Source organism: Equus asinus, chromosome 12, assembly GCF_041296235.1.
Source record: "Equus asinus isolate D_3611 breed Donkey chromosome 12, EquAss-T2T_v2, whole genome shotgun sequence".
In the NCBI taxonomy this organism is placed as follows: domain Eukaryota; kingdom Metazoa; phylum Chordata; class Mammalia; order Perissodactyla; family Equidae; genus Equus; species Equus asinus.
This window is the reverse complement of record NC_091801.1, coordinates 28,834,502-28,856,964: the sequence shown is the minus strand read 5'-3', so window position 1 is coordinate 28,856,964 and position 22,463 is coordinate 28,834,502. Positions and strand designations below refer to the sequence as shown.

General features: G+C 37.5%; 1 protein-coding gene across 18 annotated transcripts in view; it reads left to right on the top strand.

Annotated features, from left to right (window-relative positions):
* RP1 (RP1 axonemal microtubule associated) overlaps nt 1–22,463 on the top strand; it is a 449,795-nt gene that overhangs the window by 129,068 nt on the left and 298,264 nt on the right. For 17 of the 18 annotated variants that reach the window (XM_070481272.1, XM_070481271.1, XM_070481268.1 and 14 more), the window contains 2 exons: nt 12,843–13,469; nt 14,262–14,433. In XM_070481272.1, the coding sequence (XP_070337373.1) occupies nt 12,843–13,469; nt 14,262–14,433 (799 nt within the window). Of the gene's footprint in view, nt 1–10,561; nt 10,673–12,842; nt 13,470–14,261; nt 14,434–22,463 lie in introns of all 18 variants that reach the window. The other variant, XM_070481265.1, reaches the window with a different exon arrangement.

Sequence of the window (22,463 nt, the reverse complement as noted above, 5' to 3'; positions counted from 1 at the left end):
TCATTAGAGGTACTAAGATGTAAAGAATTGAGAAACACAGGATTCTAAGACAAGGGTCACTAGAGACACTATAATTATTATGGAAGTTGTTCATTAAAGATATGTGTACTAAGAATTTAAACTAGAATTCAGAAATTTTCATTTTAGAATGAATTAAAAAGACTGTGTTTGAGATTTTTAAAAATGTTCTTTAACAGGAAAGGAAAGTTCTTGATCACAGCATTTAGTGGTAAGGATTAGACTAACACTGCTATTTGGAGAGAATATCCAAATGTCTTCTTTCTTAAAGTAAATATGTCGTCAGTCTAAAAGAATTTCAAGATGTTTTTCTCACTCAAAAAATAACCTAGATCTATCTTAAAATAAATAAATCCTTCTGAATAGTGCACTTTTATTCAAGAATGTCTTTTTCCTCTAAGCAAGAAGGATCCTCCAAGCATTTTAATCTAATAGCATGGATAGAATGAAACTTCTGTGTCATTTCTTCATAGCAAATTGAGATCTTTGAGCACCTAAATATTTCCCTGCAGCAGTGTGCTAAGAACATACCAGGGGAGATTTACCCCAAATCACTCTTATCACTGGCTGCTTCCAATAATTGATTTGAAATCCCAAGAACTGCTTATCAATTGCGAGAGAAAAGTATACTAGGGTCTACTTACCTGATTAAGCAGAAACCTTGCTTTATTGTTCTGCCAAGATATTTAAGAATAATTTTGTGGATCGACTTGTCTCTTAAACTTAGCTTGGCTACATATACTTTGAGGATAATTGCATTTTCTTTCACTAAGAGTCAAGTTATTCTTTTTAATGGTAAAATAAAATACACTCCTTTGCAGTATTTTGAATAATCTGGAAGACTTTAAGGACAACGCAATTTATCTCAGACAAATTTTTTAGGGAAACCTATTTTTTTCATTCTTTCATTTAGTAAATACCTATCAAATTCTGACCAAGCAATTATAACTCAGTAGTTTGTCCTGAATTAAAAATAAGCATTAGTTAAACAACAGAAATGATAAATTTTAACTTAGTATAGTTAAGAAATCCTTGGGATATATAGAATAGTACTTCAATAATATTATTTCTCCATAAGGCTGTAATAGATGTAAAAGTGTTTTAATCAGAATCATTTTGAATTTTAATTTAGAGTACACTTGGATCAGTTTCATCTGATCAGTCACTGATGGAAATGTGAAATTCCCCTGTGATTTTGGGGCCTTTTTGTTATCTCAACATAACCTAGACTATTATAATCTTTTCCACTATAGGCTTTATCAATTATACAACTGTAAATATATAATATCTAGAGTTTTCTTATTTCATTATGTGAATAATAATATTCACCTCTTTTATAATTCTTCCTCTCAGCAATCCCAAGACACAAATTACATCCTTCACTTGAATGCCTCTAAAATCTCTCTCTTATTCTGATTTCTCTCCCAATATATTAATAACTGCTTTTTTGGACATCACTACCTGGATGTCTTTCTATGACTAAGTATGTTAGAAATGGAATGGATTTATACAATTCTTAACTTAACGTTCTCTCCTTTTATGTAGTCTGTTATTGTTAATGACACTACAATTTTGCCAGGCTTGAAAAACTTGAGTTGCCCATTTAAATGAGGACATAGCAAGTACTCAACAAAAGTCAACTCTTGTTGTCATCTTTGTTTCACCCATTTCATGCAACTTTTCCTGAACTATGCTCTGTGCTGGATTCTTTAGTTACAATATATTATTCATTTAAAGGATTAAATAAATTACCCATCTCCTTGCCTTTTATAGTCAACCTATTGTTATGTTATTTTGGGTCTACCTCTGAAATTTTGGGGGAATAATTTCCTTCCTTTCTATTCCTGAGGTCTTTCTATTCTGGCCCTGAGCTAACATGTGTGCCCATCTTCCTCTACTTTACATGTGGGACGCCTACCACAGCATGGCGTGCCACGTGGTGCCATGTCTGCACCTGGGATCCGAACCGGCGAACCCCGGGCTGCCGAGAAGCGGAACGTGTGAACTTAACCGCTGCGCCACCGGGCTGGCCCCTTGACTGGATCATTTTTATCAGCTGTCCACACACACCATACTATATCTGATATAGAACAGGAAAAATAAACCAAAACTAGCAAAGAAAATTATCTCCACATTCTAGCTCCAATCCTTCTCCTTCCAGTTTTCTCTTTCTCCTGTCCCAGTGAGGCTTTTACCCCCACTGTTCCACCAAAACAGCTTTGGTCAAGGTGACTGATAAACTCCACACTGCTAAAGCCCATGCCTAATTCTCAGTATTCCTCTTCCTTGACATAGAAATACCATTTCACCCAGGTTATCACTATCTCCTGTTTGAAGCACTTGTTTCCCTTGGCTCCCAAGACACCAGTCCGCTGATGCACCTTATCCTCACCAACTCCTCTGTGGGTTGCTCCCCATCTCCCTGTCTGTTATACTTCGGAGTGCCCTCGGCTGTTGCAGTGGATCATCCTCTTCTCTATTTACGCTCACTTAGAAGTTCTTGTCCAGACTCATCCAGGCTTTAAATACCATCAGTAGTGTGTCAGTGATTCCCAAATTTATACCATCAGCTTGAACTCCTGTTGTATGTATGTCCTACTTGATATTTCTACTTGGATGTCTAACATGCTTCTTGAGATGATGCTCACCACCATCTCCCACCTCCAGGACTGCGAACTCTGAGGTCTGCTTCATCTGAATAATTAGCACTTTCACTCTTCCTGTGGCACTGGCCAAAATCTTACTTGTCCTAGACAATTCTTTTGTTCTCATCCCTCACAGCCAATCTATATTGAATCTACATCTAATCCATCAGCAAATGCTGTCAGTACTACAGTGAAAATGTCCAGAATCTGACCATTCCCACCACCTCCACAGCACCCATTTAGGCCTGAGTCATCCTCACCTCTTGCTTGGGTTATAACAAACTCTTGTAATCTCTCTACCTGTATTTCTTTTTAACAATATAATTTGAATTTATACCAACTTAATTTCAATAGCATTCAAAATCTCTGTTCCTATACAGTTATGTGTTCCCCTTTCTGTTATTGAGATCACAGATTAATTCTGCATACATTGGGTGCTCAGTGACATTGATTAATAATTGTTCTTACGTATTTTTCTTTTAAATTATGTAGAAAATCAAAAGTAGAGTTATAAACCAAAATTACAGTACTAGTTTTTATAAATTGTCCATTTACTTTTATCTAAAGGTATTTAACTTTACTAGAGATCTTTATTTCTTCATACTGATTTGAATTACTATCTAGTGCTCTTTCATTTCAACTCGAAGGATTGCTTTTAGCAATTCTTGCAAGGCAGGTCTAGTGATAAAAACTCCCTGAATTTCTATTTGTCTGGGAATGTCTTAATTTCTCCTTCATTTTTGAAGTGCAGTTTTGCTGGATATAGAAGTCTCAGCTGAATTTTCTTTTTCTTTCAGAACTTTGAATATATCAACCACTGCTTTCTGGACTCTAAGGTTTTGGATGAGAAATCAATTTTTAATTTTATTGAGGATCCACTGTATGTGAAAAATGGCTTCTTTCTTATTGCTTTCAAAATTTTCTCTTTGTCTTTGACTTTTGACTTTGATTATGTATTTGGTGGGCATGTCTTTGAGTTTATCTTACACGGAGCTCACTGAGTTTCCTGAATTTATAGATTTATGTCTTTCATCAAATTTGGGAAGTTTTCAGTGATTATTTCTTTAAAAAATTTCTCTGTTTCTTTCAGTCTTTCTCTTTCTTCTATTTCTGGGACTCCCACAATGCATATATTTGTCTGCTTGATATCTCACAGGTCCCTTAGGCTCTGTTCATTGTTCTTCAATTTTTTTCTTTCTGTTCCTCAGACTTAATAATTTCAATCATCCTATATTCAGGTTCTACCAATTCTTTCTTTTGTCTGCTAAAATTTGCTTTTGAACCACACTAGTGAATTTTTCATGTCAGTTATTTTGTTTCTCAGCTCCAGAATTTCTTTTTAGTTCCTTTTTATATTTTCTGTCTTTTTATTGATATTCTCATTTTGCTCATACACCAATTTCCTATCTTTGTTAATGTTTTCCTTTAGCTCTTTGAGCATCTTTAAGACAGTTGCTTTAAAGTCTTTGTCTAGTACCAGGGCTTCCTCAGGGATAGTTTCTGTTGATTTATTTTGTTCCTTTGAATAGGCTATACTTTTTTTTTGTGCACCTTGTGATTTTTTTCCTTGTTGATGAAAACTGAACATTTGAGTCTTATAATGTGGTAACTCTGGAAATCAAGTTCTCCCCCTTCTCCAGGGTTTGTGGGTTTCCTTTTTAAATTGTTGTACAGTGTCTCTGTCAAAGATCAGCCTGAGACAAAAGCTTGAGGTCTTTTCAGTTCTTTTCAAAGGCTGTGTCTTTCCCAGGGCATGCAAGGTGACTTCCTAAATTATCCCATATACACAGTTGCTTTTGAATATCATAGTCTTTAAATGTCTGCTCCCAAAAGAGGAAAAAGGGAAGAAAGAAGGAACCACTCCCCCTAAAGGTGCTGCCACTTTAGTCACTGGGGGCTGCAACAATGACTGCCTACCTCTGTATGTACCTCCATGATCAGAAGCAGTAATCAGAACACAGAACCCCAATATTTGGAGGACAGGGGTCATTACTGCCCACTCTGGCTCCACAAGCTGCTCCAGGAATGCAGGCTATTGTTCTCAGCTGCCTGCTAAGGGCTGGGGGATGAGAGATGGGCAGCCACTACTATGTTAATGGCTGAAATATACCAAAATTAACTACAATTTACCAGCCAAGCCTCCTCTGGAAGCTGCAAGCATTCAAATTGACTCCATAATTCCAAAATAGTTACTTCAGAGAGTTTCTGCCAGCATAATTGTTGCCCAGGTGTTCAGATTCCTAGTACTTTTTACTCTACCATCTTCTCTCTTTTCTACTCCTATTTTTAACTTTAATTTTTAACACAATATCCAAAGTGATCCTTTGAAATGTAAATCAGATCATTACTCCTCTTCTCAAAACCTTTCTTCTGTTTCTCATCTCACTTAAAGTGAGTCTTTACCAAAGGAGTACAAGACCCTATATAATTTGGTGCTACCACTCTAGCCATACTGGCTTTCTTAACCTTTCCCAAATACTTCAGATACTTCCTACACACCCTTGACTCGGGACCTTCGCACTTACTTTCTTTCTACAAACACTCTTCTGTCAGATAGCTGAAGGTCTTTTTCCCTCACTGCTTTGTGATATCTTCTTACACGTAACCTTCTCAAGGAGGTCTTCTCTGACCTCCATCACTACTGCTCCTACTTTGCTTTATTTTTTGTCCACAGCACCTAGCATTGTGTAACATATTGTGGACTGATTTATTTGTATTTGCCTCTGCTGGATAAGGTAAGTTCCATAAAAGAAATTTTTCTGTTGTGTTCATTGCTGTGTGTGCTTGGTACACAATGCATACATTAAATATCTGTAGAATGAATGAATGAATGAATGAAGAAATGAATGAATAAGGAAAGTTATGTGTAAAACTCCAAGTCTATAGGGCAGTGTTGCTATGCACTGAATTGTGGAGCCTTTGGGAGGTAATTAGGTTGTGAGAGTAGATTCTCATAAAGGCATTAGTGCCCTTATAAGAAGAGACACCAGAGAGATCTCTCTCTCTCTAACATGAGGGGACACAGCAAGAAGCCGGCTGTCTGCAAGCTAGGGAGAGGGCTCTCACCCGGAATCAAATTGGCTAGCACCTTGATCTTGGACTTCCTAGCCTCCAGAACTGTGAGAAAAAAGTGTCTGTTGTTTAAGCCACTCAGTTTATGCTATTCTGTTATAGCAGCCTGAGCAGACTAAGGCAGACAACAATTTTAAAGTCCAGGAAATCTGCAACATGAGGAATGGTTTCCAAGGTAGAGAACATCCAGGTTTAACATCTAATAATTTCACTTCATCAGAATGGACCATACACAGAATTCCATGTCAGTCGGATAGAAAAGACAAATGACATGTTCCATATTAACTGCACAAAATGATTATGCTTCCTGCTATAGTGTGATCTCTGCCCTAGGTTCCTAGGGCCTGTTGGAGAGGTAAATTCTAGCAGTTACAATGAGGCATGGTTCTTCACGCATGCATATCTCTATAACATACTATATTAAACACAAGCAGAGGATTATTTTTTAATAGATATGTATGCAGTGTCTGCTGTGTACAAGGCACTGAGCTGTTTCTGGAAATTCTGAGGTGATAAATAAGTTACACTTTTAGTACTTAAAGAGCTTATTGACTAAGAAGCTGCCAATTGTAGTGCAGTGTGAAATGTGCGAGAGGATTTATTTATACAGATAGATAAGAGAGGAGAGTATCTCATTCAGGAGTGTGTGTGGAGCAATGGGAAAGCAAGGGTTCAAGAAAGGTTTCTGAGATGAATTCAGTATTGAAGGAACAGATGGAAAGGTGGATGACAATGGAGGACAGGGTGTTTGGGCTAGGAGAAGGCATTCCAAGTAAAAGAGACAATATATGTAAAAGTCCAGAGCCACATTTAAGAAAATGTAAAGTAATTCAAACTACAGAGTAAAACACATGGGTTGAGATGCAATTGGAAAAGTAAGCTGTAGTCAGATCACAAATGGTATGGCATAATAGGGTGTGGGGATGTTTACTAAATGCTGTGAGGGTTATGGATGTGTTTTAAAAGAAGATTAACAGGGAAAAAACAACAAGTTTACTGAACACTTATTATGACATTTAGGTACTTTGACAAACATAGGATATTTAATCTTCACAATGAGCCCATTAAGGTAGGTACTTTCCCACATTTTTATGGCCAGAGAAACAGACAAGTAAATGGTCTGAGACCACACGGTTAAGTGGAAGGAAGAGACAGGATTTGAACTGAGGTCTGACTGACTTCAAAGAATTTACGCTTAACCACTGTGCACTGGCTCCTGATGATCTGGCTACTCTGTCAGTGGTGACCAGGTAGAATTTAACAAGTTCAGACATGATGGGTAGGTTATCTCAGAGGTCACAGCTTATTGAAGCCATTAGCAGGGAAGAACCCTAAAATGAATCCTGCCACGGAGCCCTCTGGCATTTCTTAGACTCATTAATCCAACTGTGGTCCAGGGCTGGCAGCATCTGCACCAGCTTATTGAAAAGCAGACACTCAGGGCCCCCCCAGACCTACTGAGTCAGATGCTGCAGTTTAACAAGATCCCCAGGTGATTCATGTGCATGTCCAAACTTGAGAAGCAGTGGTTTAGACTTTCCACAACGGCATCTGTCACAGACAAGGGAGACAGCATGGTGGCACGATTGGACAACAGGTATACTTGGTCCCTGTTCCTGACTGGAAATGTGGGAGTGGAGTGTGTGTTATGGGAGATGCTTAGAAAAGGAGAGGCCCTTTGTGCTGACTTTACATGTATAAAATTTTACTTTTCCTTAAAGTGCCCCAAAAGAATTCCTTTAGCTCAAATTCCTTCAGTATTGAAATAGAACTGATGGATGTGAATTGTTTATCAGATCTTCGCTTATAGCATTCAAGATAAAATCAACAGTAATGCCTCATTGGTCCTTAGCTATTTAAGGGAAGGTTATATCTAACTCTAAATTTGCTCTGGTAATGATGCCATTCATGCCCATTGCTACCCTATGAACATAAATTTCTTTATTGATTCAATAGCCATGCCTTTGTGCAGTGATAATTATAAATGGAGGTTTGTATCAAAGTTAAACACTCTTGTTTCTTTCATCTACCCCTTCCTCCCCTCCCTCCTTTCCTCCTTCCTTCCTGTCCTGCCTACCTCCTCCTTCCTTCCTTCCTTCCTTTCTCTTTTTTACTTTTAACAGGTGACTTGTTACAAAGTCAGTATTTACGAGGCAAAGTGTGCAATTTCATAATCTTTCCTTTTGTTATCTGTTTGGAGACAACATTTGGGAGCACATGCTTGAAACTGATCCTTCTTTCCTGAAGGACCCTTACCTTGTTTTTGTGATTTAGAGCTGGTAAGAAATCTGATTAGGTGAGGTATCTTCAATCAGATTAGACTGCAGGCAGCCATTAGAGTCAGCAGGTGTCATCTGGGGACTTCTTGTGTGACAAAGTCTGAAACATTCAAATTCCATCAAGATTAAGCAAAGCAGTGGAAGAGTGCTGTGTATGCAGAAGCATAAAATAACTTCATCTTGCAAGTGCCTCTCTTATTTGTCTTGTGTTATGCTGAGTAGCCAAATTGTGTACACTTACAGCCATTTTCATTAGAACTACATCAATGTAGGAGTGCTTAAATTAAAAATAAAAAGGCTTAAGGCTTTTGTTTTTAATGACTACCATGAGCAGAGTGACTCAGAATTACTTATCAAAGAATAATAAAATGTCAAACTATTTCATTTTTAGCAGCATGATAACAACTTTTTTCTTTTAACATAAATATATGAGGATTTAAGGTTGTCAGAGAGAGAAATGCTTATGAAGTGGCAAAGTATTTTCTCCTGAGAATGATACTAGGTAAGCAAGATAATGCAAGGGAAACTCTAATTAGGAAGATTTCAGAACTGTTGAGCAAGCTAGGAACTGCTTTGTTTCTGGAAGTGGTCCCCTTAAGGTGATTTCTGTCTGGTGATTAGCATCACCTTGGATTAAATTAATTGGCTATACTCAATCCCTGAGTGGATACACTAAGAATAAATCCAAAGACATTAGTTTCTTTGCACGAAATGAGCAGGTTACATATCCAGTGACATTTATGTGAATTATTCAAACAACCTAAAATATCTTTTTCTTTATAAGGGAAGTTTCTATTTCTGGTAAGTACAAAACTATTTGAAATCTTTGTTTTGCAAATAATCTTTTTAGCTAGTTGTACTTTATTTTTCATTTTATATCTAGATTACATATTTCTGTTCAATCTTTAAATATTAGAAAAAGAATATTGCTAATAATTATATTTTACCCAAATGTGCCATAAACATATGCTGAAATTGAAGTAGGAGGGAACTTCAGCACAGGAAATCAAGAAATTCTAGTTTATTCAAATACGACTAAGTTTATTTTTTTTCTTATTATAAAGGCACTATTTATTCCTTAGAGAAATCTGTGCAATATACTGAAGAAGAAGGAAGCTGCTTGTGATTCAACAATGCTGTGATGACCATGGGGCATAACTGCTGTATTTCCTTCCTGAATGCCACCCCTCACCAATCCCAGCCCATGCAGTTACGATAACCTGTGAAATTAACTAATTTTTCTTGCAATATCAAATCTCTGAATTGCCACAGAATCAACATCATGAATATACCAATTTTCTTGTTTTGTTTTCTACTTCATTCTTCTTTCTGAATTGCCTGAATTCCTCCTAGTTGGGAGAAAATTAAATTTAAAATATAACTTGTAAAATGACTACATATCAAAGTGATAAATTAGTGAAATGATTACTTATTAAAGAATGATAAAATGTCAAACTATTTCATTTTTAGCAGCATGATAACAACTTTTTTCCTTTAACATAAATATGCGTGGATTTAAGGTTGTCTAGGCGAGAAATGCTTATGAATTGGTGTGCATCTTGTAAATCTCTTATCTGTTTTGTCAAGCGAGTGGTGGACGGAAGGTACAGACCTCTCGGTAGAGGCAGCTATTTAGCTCTGAGCAGCACAGACTCAAATGTACTGGTGATTGAGACCAATGATGGCACAGATAAGTATAATCATGGCTGAACCTAGTGAACCATAGGATGTTAAAAAAAAAATCTGCTTAATCGTAAAAGGCAATACAAATATTCATGATAGTTCCATGGTCTAACTTTGGGCAATGAAGAGAAGGCAGAGAAGACGGGAAGGTATCTGTAGCAAGCTGTCAAGTCATTAGAGTCAGGTTTCAATACAATTTGGGCTGGAGGCAAAGAGAGTTTGTTAACCAGGTCCTTTGCTAGTCAGTGGTGAGGAAAGTAGAGGGCCTTAAGATTCTACAGTTTCCTCTTGTTTCCTCTTTCTACCTCCATTTCTCCTCCGCTAGCCTAACCTGCTGGGAGAAGAATCAGACCATTTTAGGCTACTTTGTTTGTTTCCTAGATAGTTCTTAAGTATATTACTGCTTTAATCCATCTTCAGAGAGCATAGAATAAACTTTATTTAAAATGTATGTAAAGAAACACTAATTTCCATCCAAATTCTGATTATTTTTTAAAGCTTATTAAAAAGGTGCACAATTAAAGACAGGGTAACTAAAAATTGTGGAGCGCTGGTAGCTCTTTCACAAAATGGTACACTCTACTGTCAAGACTTACTGGTCTTGCTCGTGTGCACTAGCAGATACTGCTCTATTTATGTCAAAGAAGAAGCTGTACCACTTCCTCTGGAAGGAATCTGGCTTGCGCTCTCTTCCCTAATGACGATATTGTGCACTGTATGCACATAGATCCTTTTATTCAATGATAAAACTGAATCTTCATCAGGTTCTGTGTTATACACACACAATGCTCACCTCACCATAGGCTCTTAAACCTCAACTGAATGTATGCAAAATCTCAACACTCTCTCTAAAACTTCCCCCAGTGACTTCTAGGAGTTCCCAGAGATCCTCTCACATGCATATGAAGGACCATATGAACTTGTATTTTTGCGACAGCTTCCTCATCAAGGTGCCTGGCAACCACCCTGCTGCAGGTACTTTCTGTGCAAATGCTGGGTATCTCCACTGCTGGGCATACAGCATCTTCCTAGCGCCTGGCACCTTCAGCTGATTCTCTTCATGCACCAGGCTCAAAACCAGTGCTCAGGCCTGGCGGCAGAAAGACAGGGACAATGAGGGCCACCTCTTCCCTCCAATTATCCTTATCTTCCATGTTCTTCCTCTTGGTCCCAACACAAAATTTCCTTTCTCTTATTTTAGCCAAAAAAACTCAAAAAACAAAACTCCAAAACAAAACCTTTAGCATATCAGCTCACATAACTGTGTTCCCAACATAATCACCAGGTCAACAGCTCTTCAAATAGTGAGGTCCAGGCAGAAAACTACTGAAATTAAAAGCCTCTCCATGTACTTACATAGAGATAAATATAATTTTCCAAAATTAGGTGAAAAATGTATCTCAAACACTGTTCATGTAAAATATTTTCAAATAAATATATAAGTAAAGCAACCTAAAAATTAATTGGAGGCAAAGAGTTCTGAAACCTTTTATTTAACTGAAGGAATTCATCATTCCTCTTATAGTTGGTGAGGGCACAGAGATTAAGCAGCATGCCCAAGGTCAGACCAGTTTATCAGCCAAGGATGAGAAGAGGTTGCAGTTTTGCTGACTTCATTGCAAAGCTGGATTCCCCAGCTCCTGATGCGCATGCCTGCTATAGCTTCCTTTATTGTCTTAAGTACTATAATTACTTTAAATAGCTTGTGGAGGGAGAAGGGGCGACATATCAAATTTCTAGGCCAATCTTTGAATGCATTTTCCTAAATTACTTATAAATAAGATTTGCAAATCATAAATGAATCTTACTCCACAGCTTGTGAACATTTAAGTAGGTGATTTGGGCCAGATTTATAATGACAAACATGCCTTTTTCCTCTCCGTAATACTGATCACATTTATTTGTTCAATTTGTCTTCAAGGCTGCAGGGCATTCTTATTCTGTCAAAAGACGCTAATAATTACATTGATTTAAAAATGATAGAAAATAGCCACAATATGCCACAAAGGAAAACAAGTCCAGAACCAGATAAGCCCTTCCACAAGCTGCTCACTTGTCAGTCAGACTCTGGCTTTACTGGAAGTGGAAGAGGAAAACCTTAGTGATTGGCTGAAAATGGCTCTTAAATTCCCTCCTGAAGTTTTCACGCTAGAACCACTAGCGGGAACAGTACCCAGATTGCATCATTTTTAGCAGTGCATAGCAATGCTGTCAATCGTTCAAAAAATATTAGTTAGTGCAGTGTTTCCCAAAGTAGGATTAGTGGCATATTATATAATTTATCTGCATTTTATACAATCTGTAATGGAAACATTTTACACTATCTTAATATGGCCCTTATTTAAAGGATTTATGTGATACATTCCTTCTAGAATTTAATGTTAGAAAACACCTTCCTCTAGATGAACTCATTTGGTTCCAACCAAAAGACAATTTGAACTTTATAAACTTTTCCTGTTTACCCCCTTTTCCTTGACTGCCAGGAAATGCAGAACTAAATCAATAAATTGCAAAATTCCCTTATTTTTCTCATGGAAGTTTTCTTATTTGTAACTTTTATTTTTTAATTGTTCAATAATACCTGTTAATTTTAAAGATTCACAAAATTTAGCAAAGTATTAAAAAAACAAATATTATCCATAGCTCTGCCATCTAGAGATAATCATCATCAACATTGGGCTGTATATACTTCTGGAATTTTTTTCTGCTAGTATAATATGTGCATACATATAAATCAATGGTATAGCATATATATTTTACAAACTGCTTTTCGACTTAGTAATAGGTCATGACCATTCTTCTATCCAATAAACAAAGATCTATAAAACCATGTTTAACGGTTGCATAGTTTTCCGTTGCATGGGTGTATATATCATAATTTATTTAGATAGGCCCTTACGAGTGTTTTTAGGTTGTTTTATCTTTAAATTATAAATACCTTTATTTAACTGTTCAATTTGTCTTTTTATTGTAAGCTCCTTAAAATTATTTTCCAAAATAGCAGGTATAATGAATGAATAAATGAAAGAATGAAATCCTAGGAATAGCCCGGATGTCTACAACTTTAATTAGCTCGCATTAGCATTATCACGTATTCTTCATAGTGCCATTATTCTGGAGATGAATTCTTTTCTTCTCTTTCCAGGTCTCAGGCAAAATGAGTGAAACTCCTTCCACGAGTTTTTCCATGATTTATCCGACTTCTTCTGAAGGTCAACTTCCTTCTTCTCACCATTTGAGCATCACTCATCCTGTTGTAGCCAAAAGGATCAGCTTTTACAAGAGCGGAGACCCACAATTTGGTGGAGTCAGGGTGGTGGTCAACCCTCGTTCCTTTAAGACATTTGATGCTTTGCTGGATAATTTGTCAAGAAAGGTGCCACTACCTTTCGGGGTGAGGAACATCAGCACCCCTCGAGGAAGGCACAGCATCACTAGCCTGGAGGACCTGGAGGATGGTGAGTCTTACCTTTGCTCTCATGGCAGGAAGGTACAGCCGGTGGACTTGGACAAAGCCCGCCGGCGCCGGCGGCCCTGGCACAGCAGCCTGGCCATCACTGCGCACGCGCACCACTCCCCCGCCCCCGCCGCCGCTCCCGGAATGCTGCGCGCCCCACGGAGGCTCGTGGTCTTCCGGAATGGGGACCCGAAGACTCGGCGTGTGGTCGTTCTCACCAAGAGGGTCACCCAGAGCTTCGAGGCCTTTCTCCGGCACCTCACAGAGGTCATGCAGCGCCCGGTTACCAGGCTGTACGCCACGGATGGAAGGAAGGTGAGCATTAGGAGGTTCCCCATGTCTCAGTTCACGTCGTGTTGGACGTGGACGGCGCCCCCGAGAAGACAGGCTTTGAGCGCATGCTTGCCAGTGTTTTCCCACCCTCGTGGGAGGGCGCCGTCTCACTTGTGTGGGTGACGTCTTGGGTCTCTACCTAGAACCTAAGGCAGCGGCCGCGAGGATTTCTTTTTGCTCCTAACACTCCGACCCTTTTTCTGCCTTCCCTGAGCTCCAAGTTATGTAATGTGTTGGCACAGAATTTAGTCTTGACGATATTTCTTGAAAAGGAGTGACCAAGAGTGATATTGTTAGGTAGAGAAAGCATTTTCCTGGGATTCCTGTTGAGGGGTCTGGGGAGAGCTTCCCCTGCAGCTGGCAGCGTGGCCACAAGAGCTCACCTTCCCGGCCTTGGCGTGCCCACCAGGCCCTCTCTCAGCTGGCTCAGGGTAGACAGTTGGCTACAGCTGGATTCTTTGGTGGGGAAGACCGAGGCAGTACTGCATACCTTTTAAAGATTGCTTTAGTTATTACGGAAGACCCATCTGTCTCCCTCCAGTTAGTATGCGGGCTCAATAAGGATGTTGGTCTTACCCCCACCCTCCCGCACACACATTTTAGTATTTCTAGTTATTTTGTATACATTATTGGTGCCTGACAAATGCTTGGTGATTATCTCTTTCAAGCTGGAGAGATTGTTGAATTGATTCAATGAGTTATAAAATTACCACATGGAAGGAACAAAACTTCATGTCGCTCATGTAAGGACCATAACTCTTTGGTTTCTTCTAGGTTCCTAGTCTCCAGGCCGTGATCCTGAGTTCTGGAGCTGTGGTGGCAGCGGGAAGGGAGCCATTTAAACCAGGAAATTATGACATCCAGAAGTACTTGCTTCCTGCTAGATTACCAGGGATCTCTCATCGTGTGCACCCCAAGGGAAATGCTAGGTCAGAAAGCAGAAAGAGTAAGTCACTTAAATATATAGCCTTTATTTTTAGACTTGAGATTTTTTTTACCTCAACAACAACATGCTTAAATGACCGGTTTCCTTCATCACAGCAGAGAAAATGAGGAGATTAAAAACATTCTAAACAAAAATTGGTTATATTTATAGTTGGAAAGAGTCATAATTTTCTTTAGACTTTTCCAGATCAATCAGTGACATATCTGTGTAAATTGATGAAGTATCCTTTTTTTTTTTTGGCATATAATACCTAGTTAAAAAATCAAAATGCTAGCATTTCTTGATTTGGAGAGGAATTTTATGGAATATATGTAAGTGACATCTCTTGTAGTTGCAGTTTTCCCTGAATAGTACTGTCTAGTGTCACAGCTGAGTTTAGCAGGTTAGTTGAGTGACTATATTTTTTATAATCTCTAACTACATACATATTGCACTTTATGAAATTTTCCAGTAAAAATCACAGGTCCTTAGATCCACGTTTTATTTATTAAAACAAGGTTCATGTAGCCAATTCATGCCAGTTAACAATAATCTAGGTTGATAATTCCTTAGGAAATGCTGCACAGCATGGCATTATCCTTTGGATGGAGGAGAAGGCGAGGGCCTCTTGGCCAAGAGTGTGGGATATGCCGTAAATTCCCCGTGCAGCATGGCTAATCTCATTAGTCATTGTGCTCAATAAATTAGCTCTATGCTGAAGTATTGATTGCCATTTATACTTAAATTTTAGTTTTTGTTCTATCTAGACATGGAATAATATACATTTTAAGTATGCATAATATGCATTTTAATCTCTATATTACTAGAGTGGGTGGAGCTCATCTTTTATTTATTGTCATTTGTTTAATGGATATGCTCAATAGATAATTATTAATGTTTCTATTTCATAGGTATTAGCTGCCAGACGTCTGTTAAGCATATGGTAGTACTGTTTCACCTTGGTCATTTTACCAAAATGATTTTATTATTTTGTTTCTGATATAGGCTGCTAAGTATGATTTTTGATGACTGCAGGGAATCTGAGGGCTATATTAAGTTTTACTTTAAAAAATTATGAGAGACATTTTCATTTATAATTTTGGTAAAAAGTGTACCAAAAATAAAAGAATATATGGCTAGGTTTATACTCTGGAACATTAATGGCATTTAATTGATGGCGAGCTTGTGCAAATCTGTATAAACTAACAGGAGTTTGATTGACTTTAAGAGGCATGAGTGCCAAGGTTGTCTCCAGAGACACAGATTAAAAAGATAACTAGATATCTGGGCCTAGGTCTAGCCCTGTTCTCTTTTGTGCCCTATTAATAATCAACTGCACTGACTATGCAAAGTGAATATTAACAATTATTTCTTGATTAGTCTTTTATATGAATTCTAAAAAAGTTTCAGTTTTCGTATGCTTTAGATGTCTCTCGGATATGCCCATATAGGAAAATGAATACCACCATAAATTATTACTTGCTTTGTTTGAATAGGTAAGCCACACTTGGTTAGACTCCAGTTTCCATACTGGTAAACAAAATCCCACAAAAATCTTTTTATTTTTTCTAGAATCCTTAGCAATTTCTAATATATACTTTCCTTATTAAACTCATTAAAATTAAAATTCTGTGAACTCCTCACTGAAGTAGATTTATAAGTTCTCTTTTTAACTGTAGTTTATAGAAATTACATTGAACTCAAGTAACCAATGAATACATAGAGATGAGAAACATATTAACAATATGTTACCATGAAATTTAGAAAATTTAGTATTTTATTATACTAATTCTTTGCTTTTTCTTCTTTTTTTGCTGCCTGTTCTATTGGATATTTATAACTTCTCTACCATCCACTTTATATTTTGATGTGGGGCATCTTTTACTCTTAAAATCTTGAAAGTGAGCACACATATGCCTTCAAGCCCAACGTCCCAGAATTATTCTGTTTCTTCTGACAAAATACATAATAACGATTGCTATTCAGACCATTCTTTTGCTCCTGAAAATTACTTGGCCTTAGAAAAAAATGATTCTCAGAATTTATTGATATATCCGTCTGAAGATGATATTGAGAAATCAATTATTTTTAATCAAGATGGTACTCTGACAGTTGAGATGAAAGTTCAATTCAAGATAAAAGAGGAGGAAACTATAAGATGGACAACCACTGTCAGTAGAGCTGGTCTTTCTAATAATAATGAAAAGGATGAGATAAGCAGTTTTCCAGGAAGAACAGATGATCGATCATCTGGTTTAAAGATTGCAGCAGCATTGTCTGCAGATGTCTCACCTCTGAAGAAAGGCAATAATCAAGAGGGCAGTTTGGCAGAGGAAATAAACACTCAAATGACAGATCAAGAGGCTGAAACTTTTAGTTCTGCTAGTTGGGAGAATGCTAATATGGACACAGATGCTATCCAGGGAACTCAGGATCAAGTGAAGCGTCATTTTTATAGGCCACCTACACCTGGACCAAGGAGAGTGAGACAAAAGAAGTCTGTGATAGGGAGTGTGACCTTAGTATCTGAAACTGAAGTTCAAGAGAAAACGATTAGACAGTTTTCCTGTAGTAAAGAAAGGGAAGGTGGGGAAAACAAATCTGAATATCGCATGTTCACACATTCTTGCAGTAAAATGTCATCGGTATCTAACAAACCAGTACTTGTTCAGATCAATAGCAATGAGCAGATGGAGTCATCTTTAGAAAGAAAAAGGGAAAGCAAACTACTCAAGTCAAGTGGAGTAAGTGCTGGTGTTGTAGAAATTACAACTCAGATGTTAGAGATGTCCGATAATAATGGCTTGCCACAGGCTATATCAGAAAACTCAATTGTGGAGAAAGGTGTAGTTCATAGTGTAACATCAGACAACAAAACTAATATCAAAAATTTCAAAACTTATGGTGACACCAATGATAGGTTCAGTCCTATTGTAGAAGATGCAACTCATGCTTCAGGTAACAACTCTGGGACTGGCAAAACTGTTTCTGAGGCCCCAAAACTATTTGACACCCCAGCTTCAGTAGGCTCCTCTACTGTCACCACAAGAATTGACAGACTAGTTAGTGAGTTTTCCCAGTGTGGTTTAACAAAACTTCCAGAAAATGAAAAGCAGATTTCATCATCTCTTACCAGCAAAAAGAAAATGAAATCTCAGCACCAAGTGACAGTTTCTAGGCATCCGAATGGGGAGATTGCAGCCAAAGGAATCTCTAGCAAAAGTGAGAGAAAAAACACAGGAGGGAGAATTGCACAGGAAACCATGTTGCAACATACACACAATCCCCTTAAAGGAGGAGTACTTTGTGAGGGAGACCTCCATACAAGTGATATGGTAATTGAATCAAGTTATTTTTGTTCCAAAAGTAATCTCAATCCTGTGAATTCCAAGAATTTCCATAGAAATAAATTAAATACTATTCAGAATCCTAACGTTCAAGGACTTTTAGCCAAAAGAAAATCCAGACCATCCAACAAAGTAAGCTTAGGAGGACCTACAAAAAGAGAAATTGGTCAAGGAGATAAGGTATTTTCCCATAATGAATTTAAATATTGCAAAAAGAGTTTTGAAAATAAAAAATTATTTCATGTGTTTAACCTCCTTGAGGAGAAACCTAGTGCTTTTTGTGGACCACAGGCTCAAGCAGAAATGGCATCATGGTATTTGAGAGGAATGGCAAAGAAGAATTTAGTTTCAAAAGTTGATGGTTCACATACAACTTTAAAAAGCCAGAAAAAGCAAAAAGGGGATAAGTTGAAATTAGGTACTCTTGTAAGTAAACAACATGCTACAACCAGGGCGAATTCCTTAGCATCTTTGAAAAAAGTGTTTTTTCCTGAGGATATTGCCCATCATTCAGTTCAAAATTATATACAGAGATGGTTGCAGAACATAAATTCACATTCAACCTTGCAACCTAGAAAATCAGCTCCAATATGCAAAAGGGAAAGGAGTACGCTAAATCTTAGCAACAATAGTTTTCCAGGAAATAATTCCCACACAAGTTCTGGAAAAGGAAGTAATTTTGCCGTGGAAGGTAATAAGCACCTAACTAAAAATGCCAGTTTGATAGGAGATAATCTAGGTGAAGAGAAAGGTAAATCTGTTGATAAAGATAACAGTGAAGAACTTACCAAAGATCTCTGTGATAGCCAAGTTGGCTCTCTGAATGATGCATATTTGCTTTCTATGCATAAATATTGTAGTTTGTCACAGTCAGCTATCGATGATCATAATAGCAAAAGTCAGATATCAGCTGAAAAGTCAGGACCAGAGGTAAGCCTTGTTTACCAAGAAATAAACCTAGCTACAAAAGGGCGAAGTGTAGAAGCTGCCATTCAAGTAGATCCTGTGGAAGAGGACATTTCAAAAAACCTCTTACCAGTCATGTTGCTTCACCAAATGCATGCTTTAGTTTCTAGTATTCGCAAGACTCAGAATGGAGTTGTTCAAATTCCAGGTTCACTTGCAGATGTTCCCTTTCCTTCCCCAATAGGTAATTCATCCACTAATATTCTCCTAGCTTGGCTCCTGGTGCTAAACCTAAAGGGAAGTATGCATAGCTTCTGTCAAGGTGATGCTCACAAGACTACCAGCAGAACTTCAGAATTACTTGTGGTGTTGGAGGTTCTGAAGCATATTGCCATCACAGAAAAGGCTGATGACTTGAAGGCTGCTGTTGCCAATTTAGTGGAGTCAATCACGAATCACTTTGGACTCACTGAGAAAGAACAAGATGTGGTTCCACTAGATCTTTCTGCAAATTGTTCCACACCCAACGTTCAGAGAGTTCCTAAGTGCATTGAAAATGAAAAAATGCAAAAAGTATATTCTTTAGATGGAGGCAACTTTGCCAGTGAGGATTGTGCCCCTGAAGTATGTGTTTCAGAGGTGACTTGCTCTCCATGTGAGATGTGCATTGTGAATAAGACTTACCCTCCAAAAGAGACTTGTAACCCCATTGACACTTTTTTCCCTAGTGATGGCTGTGCCATGGATCAGAGCTCCATGAATAAGGCTTGTTTCCTAGGAGAGGTTTGTTCGCTTAGTGATGATGTATCATCCCATAAAACTTGTGCTCATGAGGAAAACCATCTCTGTGAAGCAGCTTGCCCAATTGATGAGGCCTACATTCCCATCAAAGTCTGCAATAACAATAACTTTTTAAATTCCGAAGAAAGCACATATACTGATAATTTAGAATTGACTGGAGAGTTAGAAAGAGTTGATGAAGTTCAGAAAGACTTAAATATTTTGGTGTCACATCAAAATACCAGTAGTTTAAGCCATTGTGACTTTTTCCTAAACGCAAGTGAATCAGAATTTGATAAGGAACATAGTTCTCCAGATGAATTTCAAAATTGTTCATTAAAGAAATTTCAGGATAAAAATGCATATACATCTTCTGAGAAGGAAGAATCAAAGACTTCTGAAGAACCAGACTCAATAACCAACAGCATGACATCAAGTGAAAGAAATGTTTCAGACTTGGAATCTTTTGAAGAATTAGAAAACCAGGGCACTGATATCTTTAATACAAAGGTAAATACAGGAGAGCAAGCCACTGAAGAATCAATCCAAAAAGAGTTAGAGGCTAGTAAAAGTTTGGAATTGGTAGACGTCTCTAGCAGGAACATTATAGAAGAAGAGAGAAAGAATGGTGTGATTTGTGAGACAATAAGTAGGAGCCTGGCAACACCACCATCTTTAGTGTTTTGCTATGATTCTAAGCAAAATATTGAAAAGGAACTCAATGAAGGAGAAGCTAAAATAAGAGTAAAAATGATGGCAAAAAGCATGGAAATTGGAAGTTATTCAGAGTCCTCTCTCGATTTTAAAAACTGCTTTAAAAGTCCAGTGACTTCTGATTGGTCAGACTATAGACAAGATAGTGAGAATGAGCAGTCATATAAAACATCCAGTGATAGCCCCAATGACAGTGGTGAGGTGATTGCTCAAGAGAAAGAATACAATAAAGGAGTTGTTAAAAGGACAATAGAAAAACTTTATGGTAAAGCAGAGATTATTAAACCCTCTTTTTTTCCTGGGTCTTCACATAGATCTCAGGTTTGTCCTTACAATTCTATGGAATTTCAGTGTGCTACGAAAGCAGGTCTTCATGATTCTGAAGCTCGGTCATTTGGCTCTTCTGTACAGGTATCTAATAGTTCATCTGTGTTGCAAGAATTTCAGCAGGAAAGACAAGATAAATGTGACTTTAATGATGTGAGGGCCCATTATGATGGGCGAGACATTGTAGAACATGGTACAAAACAAAATGATCATAACAGAGTCCTCAGAGACATAGAGGAAGGAGTACTGATTGACAAAGGCAAATGGCTGCTGAAAGAAAATCATTTGCTGAGAGTATCATCTGAAAATTTTGGCATATATGGCACTGCAGACACCACATCAGTGGATACTCTACCTGATAATAACAGCAATGAGGTACCATATTCACATTTTGGAAATTTGGCTCCAGGCCCAAACATGGCTGAATTATCCTCTTCAGAATTGGAGGAACTGACTCAACCCCTTGAACTGAAATGCAATTATTTTAACATGCCTCATTGTAGTGATTCTGAGCCTTTTCATGAGGATTTGCTAGATGTTCAAAATAAAACTTCTGCCGAGGAGAGAATGCCAAATCACCATGCAGAGGATAAGGGTAATCATCGGTCAGAAAGAGTATGCACATCTGTCGCTCATGTCTTTACGACTGCTGGTAACAAAGTCCATCCTGTCTCTGATGATACTATCAAAAACCAACCATTGCCCGGTAATAATGTGAGTCATGGTGGTGCACTTCAGGAAGGTGACTCTTTGGATAAACTCTATTTTATTTGTGGCCAACATTGCCCAATACTAACTGTTATTATCCAGCCTATAAATGAGAAAGACCGAGGATTTGCATATTGTAAAGATTCTGATATTGAAAATTACTTGAGTTTCCATTTATGGATGAAAATACACCCATATTTACGAAAGTCAAACAAGAACATGTTCAGAGATGAGAACAATAAAGCAAGTAGGAGAAACGCATTTATTGATAATGCCATTAGCAATACATTTCATTGGCTTTATTTCAATAACATGAAAAAAGAAAAGTTAAAAAGAATTAACATCTCAGACTTAGAAGAAGAAAATAATTTAAAGAAATTTCAATCATATGTGAAGAAAAGGTTTTGTGTGAATTTGTTGCACACATTGTTGTTAGCTGTGGGTGATGTAAATTCAAATACTCAAGACCTTAGGAATCAGACAAATGAAATCTTTGAAGTAGTTGATGAGAATAACAACTTATTAAATAATAGATTCCAGAACACAAGAACGAATCTCAACCAAGCAGTAAGAGAAAATAACTATCATTTCTCCTATGAAATGCTTGGTCAAGCCTGCCTATTTTGCCAAGTTGAGACATCCTTAAATACTAGCAACAGAAATACTTTAGAAATATTTTATGTTTTTGAGGGTGAAAATCTTTTCATTTGGGAAGAGGAAAACCAATTAAATTTAACTGATCTTGAAAGCAGTGATGAACAAGATTTATAATTTCAAAATCAGAGCAGCCTTTCTTCATCAATGTGTTTTTTCCTCATACTAAAGTGAAGCACGTGGGACGGATATGGACTAGATAACTTCTAAGTATTTCCCACTTCTTCAAAACGAGTTTATCCTGGAAAGCTTGCCCTTAGATAATCCGATTTGACTTTCATCATTCTTCTTTTCTTCATTTTTCTGACAATTTCAGACTCAGTTTCTGTTCTGTTTGGAAGTTTCTATTTTTTTTCCCTGAACTTATACAATTTCCTGTATCTATTATTTTTCTCCTGGGACAGCATAAATGCCCTAAGGACAAGAATTATATATGTATATTTTGTCTGTTTTATGTTATCAGTTCAGTGCAAAATGTATGTTGAATGTATTGATAAATAAGTGGAATAGACATAGCCTCAAAGTACTTCATTAATTAATTTTAAATACTAATTTGAAAGAAGTATGATTGTAAGATCTTCACAACAATCTCTTAAGGTTCTTGTGCCAAATGTG